Source organism: Polyodon spathula, chromosome 20 (genome assembly GCF_017654505.1).
Source record: "Polyodon spathula isolate WHYD16114869_AA chromosome 20, ASM1765450v1, whole genome shotgun sequence".
NCBI lineage: Eukaryota > Metazoa > Chordata > Actinopteri > Acipenseriformes > Polyodontidae > Polyodon > Polyodon spathula.
Window position 1 is genome coordinate 28,476,988 of NC_054553.1, and position 20,318 is coordinate 28,497,305.

The 20,318-nt window shown below is 39.2% G+C and overlaps 1 protein-coding gene across 1 annotated transcript; it reads right to left on the reverse strand.

The window, feature by feature from the left end:
- Positions 1–2,586: 2,586 nt before the first annotated feature.
- On the reverse strand, positions 2,587–17,741 carry LOC121295270 (inward rectifier potassium channel 16-like). Its single transcript, XM_041219724.1, has 2 exons — positions 17,666–17,741; positions 2,587–4,765 (listed from the first exon to the last, which is right to left on the reverse strand). Exon 2 carries the CDS (start codon positions 4,678–4,680, stop codon positions 3,433–3,435), a length of 1,248 nt encoding a protein of 415 aa, XP_041075658.1. The 5' UTR covers positions 4,681–4,765; positions 17,666–17,741; the 3' UTR covers positions 2,587–3,432.
- Between the last annotated feature and the right edge of the window lie 2,577 nt (positions 17,742–20,318).

Sequence of the window (20,318 nt, forward strand, 5' to 3'; positions counted from 1 at the left end):
ATGCCATACTTTTAACTGAAATGGGTTTAAAGACAGTACACAGGCCTATACAATATTATAATTATGTCACAGTTCCCAGGGGCATTTAGCACGGGTTGAATATATAACGGGTCAAGTGTTTGTCTTGTCTGTGTTTTATGTAAGATTTACAACATCGCTTGTAATCGTGCAGTTTAAACCACGCATGATCAGTATGCGTTTTGTGCCTGTAGTTTAGTTAGGCTATAATGTACAAGACAAGATAGCTTCATATAATGTGATTTTACAGATGGCTACCGAGGGATGTTACGATTCAAAACTAATTATACGAAACCCTTTATTCTTAAAAAGTCTATTTTAATAAATCGGTGACATTGATAAGTTAACTGAAGTTGAATGGCCTGCTAGAGTTTATTATTATTATAAAAACACGTCAGCACTGTTGTTCGGCGCCGTCAGAACATAATACAAAAACTCAACTCACCTGCCGCAAGTAATGTATATTCCACTATTCAAGTCAGAGATAAGTCGCATATTTCTGTTCGGCACTTTGCCAGCGAGTTACATGCAACTAGATCTGTTTTGACGACCTGTCCATTAGCCCAAGAGTATTGCCTAGGTCAGTATAGGTCAATTAGGGGCACACACGGCTGCAGAAGTACACTGTCAGTAGGTGTCGATATATGCTACTAGCTGTATGGATAACAAGTCCGTAGCTGAACAACCACACCAGCAATAATAATAATAATAATAATAATATAATAATAATAATAATAATAATAATACATTATGCTGCAGTGCACATCTCATTCTCCAACGTTTTTCAAAAGATGCAATTATGGCGATAGAAAATTAAATACACGTTTACAGTGAAATTCGATGAACCCAAAGCAAATCAATTTGTTATTTTAATATCCAGTGCCTCAAAACAGCGTTTTACAGTGTAGAAAATCTGCAGTATATTGTGTGATCACACTCTGCAGTTCCACTGTTGTGATTTACATAAAGCACGATCGAAAATATCAGGAGAAAGACCTCCAGAAAATTCACCTGTCACGCCGATAAAGCGCGATTTATTATATACACGCAGCAGAGCAAAGGGCAAGGGGTGATGATCAATGCACCGGTATACCTACTGGCAGACAAAAGCATAATGTGTATTCATTATTAAAACATTATTAAAAGTCTTTTTCACAAGCACAGACAACTGATATTACCGCATCTGGGAGCCCCGCAACAGCTGTACGGTCTGAGGGGAGGGGTCGGCTGGGGTTTTAGATCTTAAAGCCTTGACAAAATAATTGATTTTTGGCAACCCCGTCCTTATTAAGAGTACAGCATGAGTTTATTGATGTAATACTGTGCGCACACTATATTTAGAAACCCTATTCCACGCTGTCTATCTCCCACCGAAACCGCTTCATTGCACCATGCACACTGGTAATTAATTACCAGAAGTGGGTCGTGCATTGTTACAGTTTTGCTTTCTCTGTACTTGTTTAGATGTGATTATTTTTATTGCCCTTTTCCCTGCTCCTGCTATATATATGGGCTAATTATTTTTAGCTCGGACACGGTGTGCAATGTGCTCGGGTGTGCTCAGTGAGCTGGCTCCCTGCTCCACGTTAGTTTAGTATGCAGTTTCACGGGCGATTAACCTTAAAGAACCACAGACTGTACCAGACTGACCCACAAGGTGGCGAGCTAGAGATTCCTAATACAGTGCGTCTGAGCACACATGATACAGCAAGCTGAAACTATTATATTGCATTGGGGATACTGTACGCATACTGACAATAACATAATCAATAGGTCTACAGATTATCACAAGCACTGCCTTCTCGAAAAGTCAGGACCACGCTTAAAAGGATATGTGTCATCAAGATGTCTTCATAACTTGTGTATAAAAAGCTAAACAAAATTGAGATTGCGTGACAGCCACACAAACGCCCACTGTGAACTAAAAAAAAAACTGTTTCCAATAGGAGTTATCCCTTATTAAAATGCACACACTAAAATCATATAGTGCTATAGTGACAGTATGTTAATACTCAGTGAAATGTGGCAAATGCAGTACAGCCACGGGGTGATGATAAGTATGTTATTATACTGTAGTAAACCTAGACATGTCTATACAGACACAACAAAGGAACTTCAGGTCCTGTGTTGCTGCTGATATTTTTAAACAGAGACATCTCTTACTTGTACAGACTTAGCACTTGAGCAAAAGCTGAGGAAATCTGGTCCAAAGTAATGAAAAAAAAGAACTCCATTAATGATGTTAATTACTTTTATTGGGCAGAAATTCCTTACATGATGTTGATTTCATAAAGCTGACAACATTTTTCACTGGCCATTTTCCAACATATTACTTTCAAACAACAGTACAAAATCCAAGCACATGCATTTTTAGGCTGCACAGTTCAATAAGAATGAGTTCAATCAATTGACATTTATCACATTTTGGTCTTCAGAGGTGGGTGATTGACTGGTTAAATGTATTCCCCCCCCCCCCCCCCCCCCCCCCCCGTGTTTGCCGTCGTTTATAGCTATGGAATATTCGTGTCAACCCTTGATGAGAATTTGGAGAACTTTCCCCCGAATTTGTGGGAGAAGTCGTTCACAATGCTTTTTGACCAGTAAAAGCTTTTTTATTTTCTTGTGTGTCCCATCAAATGTCCTGGGGCTTCTTAAGTTCACAGGGAATTTCCTTTTCGTGGAAATGTATTGTAAAGGGGAAATTATTTAGTCAAACTCTGCAATGGAAAAATAAAATCAATTAAAAGGCAAATAACTGGGCAAAGAACATAAAAAGCAATTCTGCTTCCTCCACATTTATTCGGAGCATAGCTTTGCTTTTTGGTCCTTTCTTTTTCCATTTGCTTTTATTACTCTCCCTAATTCATATTATGCATGAGACAGAAACTGGCTAAAGTATGTCTCTGTTAAAAATTAGAGGTTTAATATGAAGTGCATTTTCATTCAATGTCTATAAAAGCTCAAATAATTGATGTACTGATATACTTATGCATATACCTCGAATGTTGCAATAAGAGATGTATTGCTGTGTAAAAATACTTGGCACATTTTCACAAACAGTACTAAAATCATGATTAGCAAACAAGGAACAGCCCAAATCTGGCTTCAAAACGACATTCCAATTCTGATTTTAGCTCCAACAGGATTGTAGCTTTAGTGTCTGTATGGATATATTAAGCACCTACTTAAAGAGTAAGTAGCGAGGTAAGTGTAAAAAGTTGAAAAATGACAGGTACATAACATGTGTGGACGTATGACACTATATTTTTTGGATCCTCGCTACTTACTCTTTATGGAAAAACTGTATAGAAATATGGTTGGGCCAAATTTGATACCAAATTTGGCCTGACCGTAATCATGAAGTAGCTTTCAATGAAGAAGAACAGTTTCTCTCTGTACACTTCCATACATAACTCACATCTGAGACTCCCTTGAAACACTCCCTAACACCAGAACAGCTTTTTTAATCAGCTGCTCCTCTGGTTCTATGTTCCATGACCTATCGGGAGGAATGACAGTCTCGCTATTGCTGGAGTTCTCTGCACTCTCATAGGGCTCCCTGACAAGTGTGCTGGATTTTGGCCCGTGTCCTGCGTCGCTTGGCTGTGGAGCCGCTTCTTGTTCTTTCCAGTCGCGTTCCTCAGCACTGCACTCTGGGGTCCACGCCTCTCTGGTCTTATGAAACTGGGAGTAGTTCACCTTGTAGTACTTCTCCTTCACTACAAGCAAGTCTCGGAATTGTTGGCCCCAGCGGATCTCAGCGGGGATGTAGGAGGTGCGTGTCTGGTGTGAGCTTCCCGTAAAGTCCCCTGTGTAAGTGAAAGTGACCACCAGCTCAAAATCCTCTTGCTGTAAGCTCTGCCAGCTCAGCCCATACAGGGGACTTGCAGGACCGATCTTATGGATTAAAAGAGCAGGCGTGGCCAGAAGGATTTCATTGTCGGACAGCTCCAAATCGCGGTAAGTCACGGTCATTTTGCCAGTGGGGTGGTCCTGGTAGCGAAGTAGCTGTGCCCTTGCTGTGCCCTCCACCATGTGGTTTTGGCGGAAATCTCCGATACGCCACATGAGGCAGAGCTGGCCATCCCTCAGGGCAATTACTGCACAGTCACTGAAGCCAACAGTCTGCGCCCTCCTCCGGGCGGATGCCATCTTGGCCACCACTCCCCCGATGATGAAGGTGTCGATGATGCAGCTGATGATGGACTGCAGTGTCACGAAGATGACAGCAAGCATGCACTCCTCTGTCACACAGCGGTAGCCGTAGCCGATGGTGGTTTGGGACTCGAGGGAGAAGAGAAACGCTGCGGTGAAGCTGCGTACATTGTAGACACAAGGCTCATTCTCTTGGTCCTCCATGTCGCCATTCCAAAGTCCGATCAGCCAGAAGACTGCCCCGAACAAGAGCCATGATAGGATGTAGGAGAGCGAGTAGATGAGGAACATGAGACGCCACCTTATTTCCACCAAGGTAGTGAAGATGTCGGATATGTAGCTACCCAACTCCCCCGGTAGGTTCTGCAACAAAACATTGCAGCTGCCATCCTTCTGCATGTAACGCCTTCTCCTGCATCCACCTGCTCCATGGAAACCACTCCTACTGGGACTCCCCCCTTTTTCTGAGTGCAGGATGGTGGTGTAGTTGGTGCTGTTAGCACTCATCTCTGCTCAGAGTTGCTCAACGTGTCTCCTATAGGCAGTCAGCGGCACACTCACATTGTTCGTCAAAGAGAATTGTGTGTAAATCCTGCAAGAAATAAAAATAGATGGCAAAATCAGATGTGTCCCTCTCTTCAAACATTCAGTCATAAGATCTAACCATAGTGGTGACCTTTGGTGTGAGCCATTGGAAGACAGTAGAATTTTCATTTTTGACATACTAATGTTATCAAAATGGTTTGAAACTATGTACATTGGTGATCTATTGCAGTGTCCTGTTCTATTTCAATACTCCGTTAAACAGAATTCAAATTCATAATTTTGCAACGCTATAAGCATTGTAACAGTGTGTTTGTGTTTTATAGCTGGGTTAGAACTGAGGAGTATACAGTGAGCTTCTATTCAAGTGGGTGTTCGTTCTTCTCAGTTGCAAGCACTAGACTGTTTAAAAACCTCTCTGCTGAGGATTTTGTTCAGAGCTTGGAGTTGCAGCATGCTGTCTTGCAAATGTTTTCTAAACAGTTTATTTGGTTTCAGAACAAGACTGCCTGTTCATGTCCGGAGACATCTGGAGACCTCGTTCTTGCAGCTCCTGCGTCTGTCAGCAGTGTCATGAGCTGAGGAGGGGATGGTCAAACGCAAATGCTCACTTTCATTCTCCTCTCCAGCTGAAGAGTACAAACACACATCACCTGGTGTAAGAAAACAGAGTTGATGTGCCCTTATGGAAAAGTAAAACAATTCCACTGGGGCTACTTTCATAATATAATGTTACCCTGAAGATACCCTAGCAATGGCATTACAATGGACTGGGAACGCACACTGGCATGGATATTGCCACTTGGATTCCAAGTGTGTACTGGTTGATAACACTGGGATGTTTAAAATGAAATTGTGCCACTGTGGTCACGACTGTTTCTGTCTCTATGTCTTGGAAGAACTTTCACAATATTTAGCAAGACCTTTTTTATTCTTAGAACCAGACCCCACCCCATTTGACTGTTTTCACACTTCTGGTTGTAGAAGTACATTTTTTAGGCTACATAACCTCACACAATGCCTCATAGTTGTTGGACCACACTACCTCCAAGTCTCTCGTTTGAATAGGTGCTAACAACTAGGCCACACTGCCTCCAAGTCTCTCAGCTCTACTCACTAGGCCACACTGCATTTTAGCCACTCAGCTCTGACCACTTGACCAAACAGTTGCCAAGTTCCTCAGCTCTAACTCTCAAGCCACTGTGCTTCCCAGTCCTAAGTTTGAACCACCAGGCCATGCTACCTCAGAGCGATGTTGAATGCAGTCTATTCTTTAAAGATTTTTTAAACAAGTGGTGAGAAACCCTTTACAATTCCCATCAGCGTGCCAGCATATTTCAGGCAAGAGGATATTCTCAATTTGAAGCGAAGTCTAAAAGACAAAGAGCACTTCAATCAATTTTATGCCGTATTTTAAATTGGGAAATACACAGGCATCTCCTCTTCACTCCTGGGTGGAGCTGACGGGAGCAAGCTTCTCGTTTCTGTAATTGAGAATCGATGTCAACTGCAACCGCACACACACACAGTGATGCGAAACCACAAGCTGGGCTGCAGCCAGGCCGTTGTGCAACATGCTCGTCTGCAGCACGACTCCTCCTCAGTGAATGAATCAGAGACTTGGAAGACAAGCAAAACATTAACAAAACATTTACAGTCATCTCTGACAAGAAAAAAACACACAGGCTGTGATTAGGAAACAGCAGCATTCAGCCAGGACCCAGACAGTCTGCTCCGCACACATCCCCATTCCTGAGGCAAACATTTGAATAAATTACTGATTTTCAATGCTATCAATCATAAACATGACACCACTTAAAGATCAGCTCAAGCTTGCTGCAGTGTGCTCCAGTTTGTGGTTCAGTGACTTGTTCACAGTTTCATCACCCTCATGGGCAAATCTTTCAACACCAAGGGTTATATTGATTGGCTAACTTCACTTAGTTCAGACACAAAAAGGAAGTGCCCCTCCACTATTTTCATAAATACCCTGCAAAAACAATTAGATCTCCCCTCACGCATGCTTAAAGATCAGTTTTATTTAATAAGGTAAGTTGAATTGGTATATTTACCCATTTACCATAACACTTTAAATAGGCCGTAGGGCTACAATTCATTCCTCAATGACTATTTAGTCTTGCGTTTTATCCTGGTACCTGTGTACATTATAGCTGTTTAACAATACAATATAGTTCTCTATTATTAACATTTCTGTTGGTGAACTCCTATATACCAACACTCTTGCTTAGGTCCTGTTAGCTGCTATCTGAAATCACTGTACAGATAATGCAGCAATTCTTAAAAGTTGAAGCAACACACAGAAGGATGCTTGTGATTACTGCTGTGTTACCAGTACTTATATATAACTATTTGGATGTGACAACGTCCTCTTTCCCGGTTGGTCTTCATTCATGTGATTTTGTGTTTATGTCCCTTTTCTGTCTGCTAGCGCACTTTGCACGATCCCTATTCTATTTTAGGACACCCATCTGGGCATCACTACCATTTATAATTTCTGTTCTGTGTCAATAGAGTTTGGTATAATGAGATAGTTGCCAGGAGACAGCAATGCATCGCCATGGTGCTCTCTCGATATTGCTCTTAGTAATGTGGAATTAGTTAGCACAGTCACTAAGCAGGTACAATACCTCACTGACACGCTGATGCCATATTAGGAAAGGTGTATCATTTTCCATTGCTTTATAAACACTGTGCCTTAACTTAAAGAAATACAATGATTCTGAGAAAAGGCCTTTAGCAAGTTTAATAATCTGATGTGGACAGTTGATAAGATGATACGAAACAATTCTTAGTACAATTCTTAGTAACACAGTGTTTTATAGTGAACTATTGACAAAAAACTTGTGAAGCCCAGAGGTTGCAAACACAAATTTCAGACTCTGTGCATGATTCAGTGTTTCCAACCAAACACACCATTTGTCCTCAGCATCTAGGAGCGCTGTGAAGTTCTTTCTTTCTTTTTTTCTTCTTTTAATATCTTGTAATCACCAGCAATCTCATCATTGAAAAATAATGACACACTCTATTTTAATTTGGCTTGTCTGTTCCAGCCCTGCTTTACAGACTTTTGTGTGGGAAGAGTCAGCCTGCTATTAACTCTTGGAAAGACTCTTAAAACAAATTACTTATTAACTTTTAGTCTTAAAAGATAATCTCTCACTCACTCTCACTTTCCGACCAGAACCAGTTCTCTCTGTCTTCAATGAACAATTAGTAGTAGTTTGTTTCCAGTAGAAACATTGACCAAATAATTTTACTTTTAGTATTAACCTCTTATTCTGCTATTGAGTGTATTATGCTGTAGTTATTGATGAACTTATCAATTACTATAGATGCTATTCATGTGACTGACTTTCTGGCAGACTTACAAAGCAGTAAGTGACATCTATCTGCTCTGAGAAAATGATTGTTCAATGGGATGTCTTGGAGTCATCAACGGAAGAGTCCATACACTGACCTTGGATTGTGCACAACAACAGTCTGGAAGCTGCAATCAAATCATCCCAGCATCCCACCATAGGAAGTTAGAAGGCAGGACTGTGAATGACAGGCCAATGTCATAGCCCAGGACTTCCCGAAATAACTGAAAGAACTCTGAATCACTCTCTGACTTATCCAACAGCCCAGCATATACTAACACTATTTCCCTTTAATGTTATTTCCCTGGTAGCCTAAAATACTGAAATAAATTTATGGGAATGCAAAAGAGCAAAATTATTTTTTAAAAACAAAGAAAGATGCTGCTTTGCAAACCTGAACGACATGGAAAATTACTACGTAGGTCATAACAACCACATTGTGGCAGGCTGGCGAGTGGATAGAGGCCCAGAGACAGACTGCAGTTCAAAAAAATAACTATTTTATTATAAATAAACACAAAATGAAAGGGCACAAGGGCCAAAACAAAGCAATTTAAACACAAAAAAGATAAAAAGCAAAACTTACAAAAATAACAGTTTCCAGGCTGGGCGATGCCTTCACTGGATTCAAACTTTCTAAACAACCCAAAAAAAACCAACCTGCTTCCTCAGCTCCCTCTCCCCAAATGAGAAGCAGAGGCCTCCTTTTATATCAGGTGGCTGGGCGCTGATTGATCGTTAATCAACCTAATCAACTAATCAACCCCAGCCACCTGAACATAATAAACCCAGGCAGGTAGGGGAAGTTAACCCCATCCCTGCCAATTTAGGGCAGAGCTTTGCTCTGCCACACACATTAAAAGCAACAATCAAGCTAAAAGCAAGCCCCATCTGAACTGACTAAAAAGTTAACTTATTGTAATCAGCATGTGTCAAAGATTGGCATATTGCAAGGTAAAATGTGATCTTGTAACAGCAGGATGCAGCACAGTATTGCTATTGGGGTATTTTCAATCCCTCTGAACTGACACCTATTTTAAAGTGTAAACAGTATTTACTTTAACAGTGTCTATTTTTCCAGGTAACACAATGAAAACACCTCCAGAATAACAAATGCCCCATCATTTGTAACCCCCAGATACAGATACTATATTTGGCATTGCTCTGCAGAGCTGCACTGATGGCAGTGGGAGTTGTTTTGCCCCAGAGCAGGAAGAACACAGCCTTGCCACACTCTTCCCAAAACCACGAGCAAAGCTGCTTTCTTGGTGATCGTTAGTTCTGCTCTTGTGAAAAGAGCACCGTTTATTCAAGCTTTAAATCTTTTTACCTTTTTTGGAAGGATGTGTGGAAAAACTTAGGATGCTGCAGGATTTATTTGACCGATCTTTTGGCTTTCATGCCGCACATTCCCAACCAATCATTAACCAACGTTGGGACAGATATGACTAATTGTTAACTTAAAGATGACTTACCCAACAAATAAACTGACATGCCTTGGTATTACAAACACTCCTATACAACAGCAGCTCTTGGTAAATCGTTACCTGGTTACAAGTCTCAGGAGGCAAGTTGTTCAGGGAGCGTGCAGTTGCACTCCTTGAGATATTCTTGTTGCTTCTGACATTAGAGAAAACCACAGTGATGTGGCTAGATGGTAAGATTTTACAATGTGGGATGCACCACAAGTAAATAACAACAAATCTATACCTGAATCAATGGGGATTAACACTTAACCCATATAACTTCCAATTTCACAGTCGGGCTCATGGGTGCTTCCCTGCTTGTTGGATATGACACTGTGTCATCTTCACTTCCACTTTATTGCATAAGACTTGCAGGCTAAGAAGTACAATACTGTCTGCAGAATCATTTTCCATATAATTGCACAGCAGTTATTTTGACTGCAGTCAGTTTCTTGTGCCTAGAATAGTAACTTTCAAATTGTATAACCTGGGGCTTTTGTTCTATGTAATTCAAGAAGTCAAAAGTCATTAACAGCAAGGCAATCACATGACATGTTTTTTTTTTTTTTTTCCAGAGAATGTTATTTGAAATGAACTTTTACATAACGTAACATTTAAACCTGGGCAAACCTGTTAAGAGTATTTCAGACAGATAGGTGAAAAATAACTTACGAGATACTATAGATCATTTACAATTAATGAACTTGACACATTTTTATTGCATGTTCTTTTTACACTGTATTTCACTTTTTGCAATATCTGTCTGTGCCTACGGCTTTTTATCTCCGAAATCTTGTTCTTAAACTAATAGTACAGTACACAGCTTTTCTTATTCAAACATATTCATGTTATCTGTTCTTTTGTGTAGGTGGCTTTTCCACAGAGGTGTGTGTGTGTGTGTGTTTTTCCTTCCAATTACAGAGGCCACGTTGTGACAGCCAACTCTTTTGTACTGTAATTGTGTTCCCCGCGGACCCTAGATTACAGATGGCACAATACTAGCAACCCTTTTTGTGACTCTGATTTAAAGTCATTGGACAACAGAAATGAGGCAGCAAGTGAAAAATTATACTAAAGGAGTGCTGATAAGTGGATGTTCAAGGATGATTGCTCTCGAGGGGTCATTTGAGAAGCTGGCAGGGAAGAGAGAGGGTGTTGAATCTCAAGGGTGTGTTTAGTCAAATTTCGAAGCCCACAGTGAAATATCAAACAGTAAAATAAAACGTGACCCCACAAAATGCTGCATGATCTATAAAGTATGTAAAAAATGTTTTTACAACCATTTATAACGTGAATTCCTTTGTAATGTCTTTTTACCACAATTAAGCATTTATAAAGTGTAAAGTAGCAATAGGAGGGTTGCCATTTACTGATTGTGATGCACAAACACACTTTTTTAAAATTGATTCTGATACGTTGCATGCCTTGCTGGCGGTATGAATTCATCTGAACTTGGTATGAAAAGCCAAAGGGAGGAGTTAGAGACTGCAGAGTCTTATTAGGAGACACTTTTAATTTTGTAGTGCTTCTTTGAGGTCAACACTCTAAAGGAATTACAGCAGACAAAGAATATCCTGTGCTGAAGTGGAATGTTTTGTGTGCAGTAGAATATTATGTGCTGTAGTTAGAATAACCTTTTGAAAAAAGTTATAACCAGGAGCCACACAGACAATTCTGAGTTCCTGGTGGGTAGAAAAATGTAATACATAAAACATCTTATTGGATAACAGGATACATGGATAGAGCTCATGTTCTGTCTGTTAGGTTTGTTACCACAGTAGAATATCTTAAGAAATGATGGCAAAGTCTCTCAGCAGCTGTGTACATGTGCCTTATATAGCATGCTAAATAATAGAAAAACTGGATTCTGTTTCATGTTTGTTCAAGAACTGAGAATCTGGGCTCTGTATGGTCTGAATCATTTGATTTCTAAAATAAATGTGCTCTGTGCTTGTACCTGCAATATGTGTCAGGACTCTTTATACTGCCCACTAAACCACTCTGCCCATCGATACAAAAGCCAAGATGGATGCCAATTTCTTAGGTTTTATTTTGATATTTGTCTTAGTGCAATGAAGCAAGGACCTTTATAGAAAATATGGCGAATTAAATTTCCATTGAGATACCATTTATAAAACATGTAGCAGAACCATTATCAGACCCCAGCATCACCACATTGCACCACTGCCTTTGGAGCTCATTAAGAAGCTGGTTCCTGTTACAACTGCATTGGATGTGGCTGACTTTCTTGGGTCTGTGGGGATCTAGTTTGCACTGGCTGCTTTATTAGGTGTCATTAATCCAGTGCTTTATTAGGTGTCATTTTTAAAGAATGTCCACTTCAGCCTGGCGCTACGCAGTGATGTCAATACCCGCGCAGAGGGACTTTTGGCCACCTACTATAAACCTGGTTGCTAATTAACGGATCTGGCTAGTTTTCCTGATTCACTATTCTTTTCTTCCCTGTTCGTACACTCCAGATTGTCAACAAGGTACCTCCTGAAAGGTCTTTCGGCACTGTGTTCAGTGATGTGACCACCCATTATAACACCTGGCTCTCCTACTCACCCCTGCCTCAGGAGCAAGCCAAAACAAAGGGATCATTATGCTTGAGTAGTAAAAGGAATATATGCAAGGGTCAAACATTGGCTAACATTAATTGGGTGGAATAAATATAACATAAAGTTGTTTTTTTGTGTGTGTGTATTCTCGGGACATATTATAAAGCAGTCTAGCTGTCATTTAAATTGTTCCTTAGTTGTGAAGAGGTAAGGTAAAGTGTGGAGTGGACATACCAGTGTTACACAGGCTCACTTCAGAGCACAGAGCAACGCTATTAATCTTCCCCACAATCGGTCTTGAGGAGTCTTTTCAGAAGTACGTTTTGTTGAAATAGTAAGCAGGCATGGACTAAGCATACACAGCAATACAGAATCATAAAGAACAACCGGTTTGTGCAAATATCTTCAAATATTGTCTCCCTTTTTAATTTTTTTCATTTGTAACAATCACTAAACTCACTGTTCGCTCTTCGAATTACCCAGTATAAATATCATCCCTTATGTAAATATACCACTTATCAAAATAAACACCTGCAACACTGTTTCCTGGTTTCTCAGTTATGCAATGCCAACATTAAAAAACGCACACCTCTGCTGCAGTACAATGTTTGCTCGGAGAGTTTTTCCACAATAACATTAGTAAAGTCACATTCCACAGAAACAATTCTCATTCACTTGGCTTTAGCTGTATACAATTCAATCTAATTTCAATTTGACACCTTGCACAGAACACAGCAACCCCTTATTACCAGGGACCAAGCAAAGACAAGCAAAGTGCCATCTTCGGCATAATCAAAAGGGAAGTGGCATTACTAGTGCTAAAAAGGTAATAAAATCTTCCATTGCAGCTCTTACCCTGCAGTGGTGCTGGGGCTCATTATTGTTAGGAGCCAAAGGTATTTCTGTAACTTGCAAAATCTCAGAACCAAACGTCTTGGATAGCCGGGTGCTGATAAAAAAAATAAGACAAAGACAGATTGCTCAGGAGCCTGCGAGCTTTTGGGCAGAAGCCAAGGGAGACCTGTCCCATTCCATGGGATGCAAATAACATCCTGCAAAACTTTAGCAAGGTTAGTCATGTACGATCAGCAATTTAGCAGCTAATCTGTTCATAGCCTGCAACGAGGTTTCAATGACCTTCATCTTGACGAGAGTTCAAAGCAGTCCTTTAAGTGCATTTTGCATTGTTATCATGGTTAATATTTTACAAGAGCCATTATGGTAATGGGGAAAGCTTCACATGTCTTTTGATGTAGAACAGCTGTAACCAGAATGTTGCAAAGGAAGCATTAGCCCTGCAATATAAATAATTGCACTGTATGTCAAGAGTGTAAAACCTTTGTCCTAAATTCTCTGACAAGTTCTCCCAGTCCGAGAACTTAACCACCAAAAGATGTAAGTAGCATTCATACCCTTCTAGAACTTTAAACTCTCAATCATGAATCTTGAGGTTTTCATGATTCAATCAAATACAAACCCTAAGGTTGACTGAATAGAGCAATACTGCAACTACGATGACTGTGACGATTACTACTAATAATAATAGAGAAGAGGAATACTGGGGGTCATAAACTAGCTGTGTATCATGCCGCAGGAATCAAGATGGCTCAGATCACTTTTATTCCACAGCTGATGTCACCCACCTAAGTGATATTTAAATAATAACCCCTGTGTTTCAGTTGTATTGCGTGTTGAAGCACGACAGGCCAGGCTGACACAGTTTAGTTTGGTGAATTAAACACATTAATCCAGCATTTTTAACTGTCACCAGCAGAGGTAAAGAATTGAGTAAAGACAACAACTGACAATAGGACCTCATTTATTGTGGTTAACAGGGGACTGCAGGCTTGCATTGAAGATTTAGCCAAGGTTAGCCTGGGTTACTCACCTGTGCTGGCTTTCAATTAGGCACCAGGGTTAACATTGCTTCCTATCTTAAAACCATGGGATCCTTATTGTCCACAGAACTCCCGTCATGACCTCTGTTCAACATACACCTGGAAGTTGGATCTCTGTTTAACATATACCTGGAAGTGTGTGTGTGTGTGTGTGTGTGTGTGTGTGTGTGTGTGTGTGTGTGTGTGTGTGTGTGTGTGTATATGTGCATGTTTGTAGAGAGTTTCACATTGGTCAGGAGCAACAACGCAAGTTTTATTTTAATATTTATTAATTGTATGTTTGGTTAATACAGTAATAGGTGCCATTTAAAATTCACAGTTGCCGTAGCCACAAAACAGGGTACTGTTTAATTTCCAACACAAACATAATATGGTACAGGTTGCCTGATGTAGATTTAGTCAAGAGTTTACCATGAAATACACCAGCCATGTTATCTTAAGGTTAAAGACTTGCTTACTCCTTACTCCTTACTCCACCTTACTCCTACTCTTCAAATGCGTGTTTGCAATCATATCACAAATTCTACACTGATTTATACTGTGTATCTTGATAGGAGCTTGTTTCCACTTCAGAATAATATTTGGTTTCTGCCATATCTGAAGTTATAAATAAATGAGACTACAGAGTGGCCCGCCTACATCATAAGTGTTCTGCATTCAAAAAATATGAAAGAAAAATAATCCATCGGTAAAGCACTCAGAGCCATAGGAATGCTCCTATTAAACCACTAGGGAAATGTGTCTTTGTCTTGCTTTAAAAACCGACCATCTGTATTAAATTACATGTAACGCTCTTCCCTTTTCAACCACTGTGTTTTTAATTTAATTGTTTTAATCACACAGGTAGAGTTACAGGGTTATGCAATGAGAGATTTATTTCCTTCCTTTGTCACGAGTAATTCTGTGTGTTTAATAGCTCAGCCAATGCATCCACCCAGCGACCTTGGGTTTTGGTGTGTAGTTTTTAACTCTGCAGTTTTAGGTGTTGAAGCACTGTATGCAGGTAGAATGGTTGCTCAACAATGTTATTTAAAGGACCCTCAACCCCCTTCACAGTCTAGTAGTGACACCTGCTGGGAGAGAAGGGGCTGCAGCAGCTACAAACTCCCCCACAGCCACTGTTGTCTGTTCTTCAGACATCACTATTGTAACACTTTACACTTGCCAGTCATCTTTAATGCTTAATGAGTTTTGCTATTTTGGTTTTAGATGTTGTGCTAGTGCAAACAACCATAGTTATTGTTATTTATTTATTAACAAACGCCCTTATCCGGGGCGACTTACAGTTATTACAAAATATCACAATACAAATATCACCTTACAAAATATCACAGTGCAGAAAATCACACTACAGTTAAGAGCAGTTATAAAGTACAATAAAATAAGTAGAAAATAAGATCAAATTCAGTTACGAGGAACGTAAAGAATGCTGACATTTTGCAGTTTCCCAGGCTTATTACAAAATACACAAAACTTGGTAGACTATTTTTGACAAGCTTTGTTTGTTTTTCACGTGAGCTGGCCACAGCACAGAAACATAAAAGAAGAATTATATTTCTTTAGGAACTACTTTCTTGTACAGAAAAATGCACCTTAAACCAAAGTTTCAGAAATGATAACCATCCAATTCAGAAATGACCAGATCGGACTATCAAAGGAGAAGGATTGTCATTGTTTTTGGTGTCAAGTGTTATAAAATTGACAAAAAAAGAAAGTCTAATTGTCAAAAGATTACAGCGCGCCAGCTACTGTCATTGGAGTAACCTACCAAGTGTCAGCAGAAAAGGATCAGCTTTTAAATATCGATTTTTGACTAGGGGTAGCAGGAGCATATTGGAACACCCACTTGGAACAAATCCCTTATGTTTATGTCTTCATTCATTGTTTATTTATGTGTGTGTTCCACAGCCCCTATTCTTTATCCACAAGCCAACATACCAAGCAAGCATCCACACTACTCAGTGTACATAACAGTGTGAAGAACTGGCTCAGTACTGTACGAGGGGTCACACACACACAGGGGAAAGATCGACTCGAAAAGTCATTACCTGTATTTTTAAGACTGAGCCTAAGACAATGTCATGCTTCATTGTGGTCATTAATTTGTTCCATTGAACTAGGTAAGACTCTACACGAATGGGGAGATGCATTGTGTGGGACGTGACCCTGTGGTTTATGGAAAACACAGTAAACGAAATTGGAAACAACCACCTACATAGGAAAAAACAGGAGTCACCTTCAACTACGAGGGAGATCTATTATTCACATTGCTGTGAGAGAAATAATCGTGACAGCAGCTTTTATGTGTTAATTGCTGAACGGCTGAGTACTGTTTATGTAATACTGTAGAAGGACTGGTTTCTCCACCTATAGGTGAATTTCTTTTCTTAAATACAGTGTGATATTGATGACGTTCTATAAGCCGACAGCATGTCTCTATAACAGATTGAAGTTTCTGTGATGCAAGCTGAATACTGAAAGTGGCAAATCACACGCAAATCACATCTGAGTAGTACTGCTGCTTAAGGTTTTTCAAAATTGAAACGATTTAATCAACATATTGGCTTCAAAGCGACTGAGATGCTTGGCAGCATTTTACATTTTATTCTGATGAGGAAACATTTTTAAATTAAAATGTCTTCTTATGTCAGCAAAAAAACCTAGACTGCTAGCCTCAGGCCCACTGCTACCTTTTACTGCAATACAAATGACTTTATGACTAAGGCTAAGGCTCTTTCACTTGAATTCAATCAAACTTGAACAGCAGCAAAGTAATCAGACAAATAAAACTCCTCAATTCCTGCACAGTAAATTAATAAAGAATAAACTGACTTAATCACAGAAGCATCTAATTTAAAGACTGAACTATGACTTTAAGTGGAAGACTACAATCCCCCTTTGAATACAGGTGCTTAGTAAGCCTTCCAGTCTTCCACAAATTACTATCAAGTTGGTCCACACAACATCCTTTTGCTTGTTTTGCAAGTTGACGGGTTATTCCATTTTCACAATGGTTTGGTTCACAACTTTTTAACTCAAAAACTTCCAGCTTCAGATTTTCACTTTTAGGATGCTTTTCTTTTTTCTCTGCACAAAGGTTTAAGTATGCTTGCAACAGCACCTTTCATCAACAAACCATTTTAAAAACCTAAAAAGAAAACAGCTCTAGACACCTGAACACCTAGACTAAGTGTGAAGCCACAGTAATCTGAAAAATCTTGTCACAACCTCTGATTTATGTTACTACATTAAAATGATTAAGGGATGTTAATATGCCTACATGCAGATTTTGGTTTCCGTTGGGTTTTTGTCAATACAGTTCGGTTTGGAGTTTTATGAAAATGTCGGTTATGATTCGTTGGTTAAGGAAAATCATAACCGTTGCATCCCTAAAATTAATATTAATGTAAAGTAATGGATTTCTGCAATCAGATAAGAGTCTCAAAGAATTCTCAAGTGTGTTGCTGCAGGGACAACAGTTTATCTTGGCAAACGTTTAAATCTTAAATTATTATACAAACACAGACCTTGTATTCTGTTCTGTTTGATACAGGATTGGCAGCTTTGGGCCATACAAAGCATATTCTACAACTAAAGTATATCTCCATCCCCACATGACAAGGTAGAGAAGTAGAGTTCCTTACCTCGGCAGCAGGATGGAAGAGAGTGTGCGTCTGTCACAAGAGCAGTAAAAGTGGCTTTAGATTGAAGAGACTGAGCTTTATTTGGCTCTGGTAAGTTAAACATTGACACCTCCTCTTGGTAGAAGGTGGGGGTGTTGCTTGTATACGGTAATATTGGTTATCCTAGCAGTTTTGCTTGAATGAGCTTTGCAACCTTGTACTAAAACCTGTGCTTGCCAGCATTCCAGCATGCTCCGCACTACTAGATCTGCTAGTTAACCCCTTATGGCTTGAGTCCACGCATGCAGCTTTTGACATTCTCGAGATTATTTAGTCACAGGGGTCACATGCTGTTAAGGGCTCATAGATGATTACACTGACTCAAACTGGTATGCAGTTGGATAGGGATCTAATTGAGGACTGCACAGTGTTTGACTTGTTCTCCACTGTTAAAACCAAGTAAAGATAACACAAATTACAACAAATAGATTTAGAAAGTGAACGATTTTAAATTGTAAAAGAGTTAATTTTACTTTTGTCAAATTTTGTATGTGTGACAAATGCATAACTTATGTTTGTTACTAAAAACTAAAATAATCCTAGAATAATATTAATTATATCTAGTGTATTAAACATGCGTTTGTTTTCTTTAATTGTTAACTATACAGTATATTTAAATAGAAAATGTGGCTGTTAATTAAAATGGGTTTTCTCAATAATCACGTTTGGTACCCCAATATCAAAGACAGATCCTATACAGTTTATGGTTACATTGTAACTGTAAAACAGTTTTGAGTGAATTTCAGTTTCTGAAATAATTTATAATATTAGTCTTTTATATACATATGTTAATGGAAAAACAGTTTATTTAGTTAATACACGTTATTACCTGGATGCGACAAAACTTATTTCAGCTAAAAAATGTGATTTGAAAATTGGCAAGGACAATGTTTCCATTGACTTAGTTCACTGTAGATAAGACTCCTGTATATTTCCCCAGACTTTTCAGAAGTGGATCGTCTGAACCTTGCATCTAGAGCAAGGTAAGACCCAATCTATCTTGAGAAAAGAGAAGTCTGTAATTACATGGTTTGTGGGGATCTTTCTTGGTGGTCCCACTACTTTGTGGAATTTATACTCGTTCAATCCTGTAATGATAAAAAAACTGCATGTGGTTTTAAGTTGTCATGGTGTCATGTTGTTTCAAATTAATATCAGCCAAGGCGAGCATGACTGCAATTATCTAGTGCAGAACTGGATTAGTTACAAATGATCTATTTCTCTCTCTTTTTCTTTTTAGCCAGAACCAAACAAGCAATATAAGACAATATAACCAAAGGTATATACATTAGCGCCATCTGCTGGGCATTTTCTCTTAACAATTAAACCATATAATTATAATGACAATGTGTTGGTTCGCTTTGACATATGGGTATCCCTATAATAAATATGCTAAATGGAAGAGGAAAAGTTTGTATTATCTTGACTTAGTACAACTTGAGAAGATTGGATGTTTAATACCCCAAGAAGACATAAAAGCTAATTCAAACAATTCTGCTGCAATGGGCTGCAATTGTTGATAAAGACTCCCATGTTCTCAAGAAACCCCTGGGGGTCCTAGGAGCAATGGAATGACTCCTAGCTCTGAGTGGCTACTGTGACATGAGCTGGGCTGAATAGACCTCTTTTAGCTACCATAGTCCTACATAGTCCTGTTTTAGCTACATGTTTTATATTTCTTAGAATCAAGGAAAATGTGGCTGAATATGCGATACAGCATAACATGCTCCTACTAATGAGGACATGAACAATTAAATTAGTGAGGGCTTACTCGTCAACAGTGTGGGAACTATCACTATTACAGCTATTATCTGTGGTGTGGGAGATCAAAGTGCTTTTACCCAGTATTTTTTGACGGTTGCATGAAACAGTTAAACACAAATGCAATCCTTTCTGGAACAGTAATCGCTGTGTTGATGTTGGTGCGTTATGCTGATACGCTTGTGGAAGAGATGTAAGTGCAAGTAGATATAAAAATAAATGTAAATGTCTATTTGTGTCCTAATCATGACCATCCACTTGTTGTTACCCAACGTCTCTTATGCAATTCCTTCACTCTGCATCCCCCAATACCCACCTGTTATGAGAGCGTGGGGAATCAGCTCTGTGCATTTGAATTACAGAGAACAGAGTGGGAACAGGGACCTGTTTTATAAGTTTATCATATAATTCCTTGATTTATGTGTTTCTATAGATTAAAATCTGTTATCGTCATTGTTACCATGGTTTCACTATTTTATTACTACACTTTGACATGCCTTTACTATAACATGCCTCAGTAAACTTTAATAAAGGAACAGTGTATAGGGATCCTCGTAGTATTGTGCATGAATTGATAGGGTTAGAACTAACTCCACTGTAACTATAATAGGTAACACTTCACATTAAGTGTCTCTGGTTACTGTGCATTTACTTAGTGGTTACTCAGTAAATACATGTGTACTTATACATAATGGCAATGTTAGTATGCATAGTTACAATGTAATTGATGCGTATCTCTTTTTGCACAATATAACCCTATCATTTAACCCCTAACCTTGACCCCCCTAACCCTTTTCTGATACAGTTGTGTATTTACACACATCCTGCAAAAAGATTTACACATTAAGTGCAT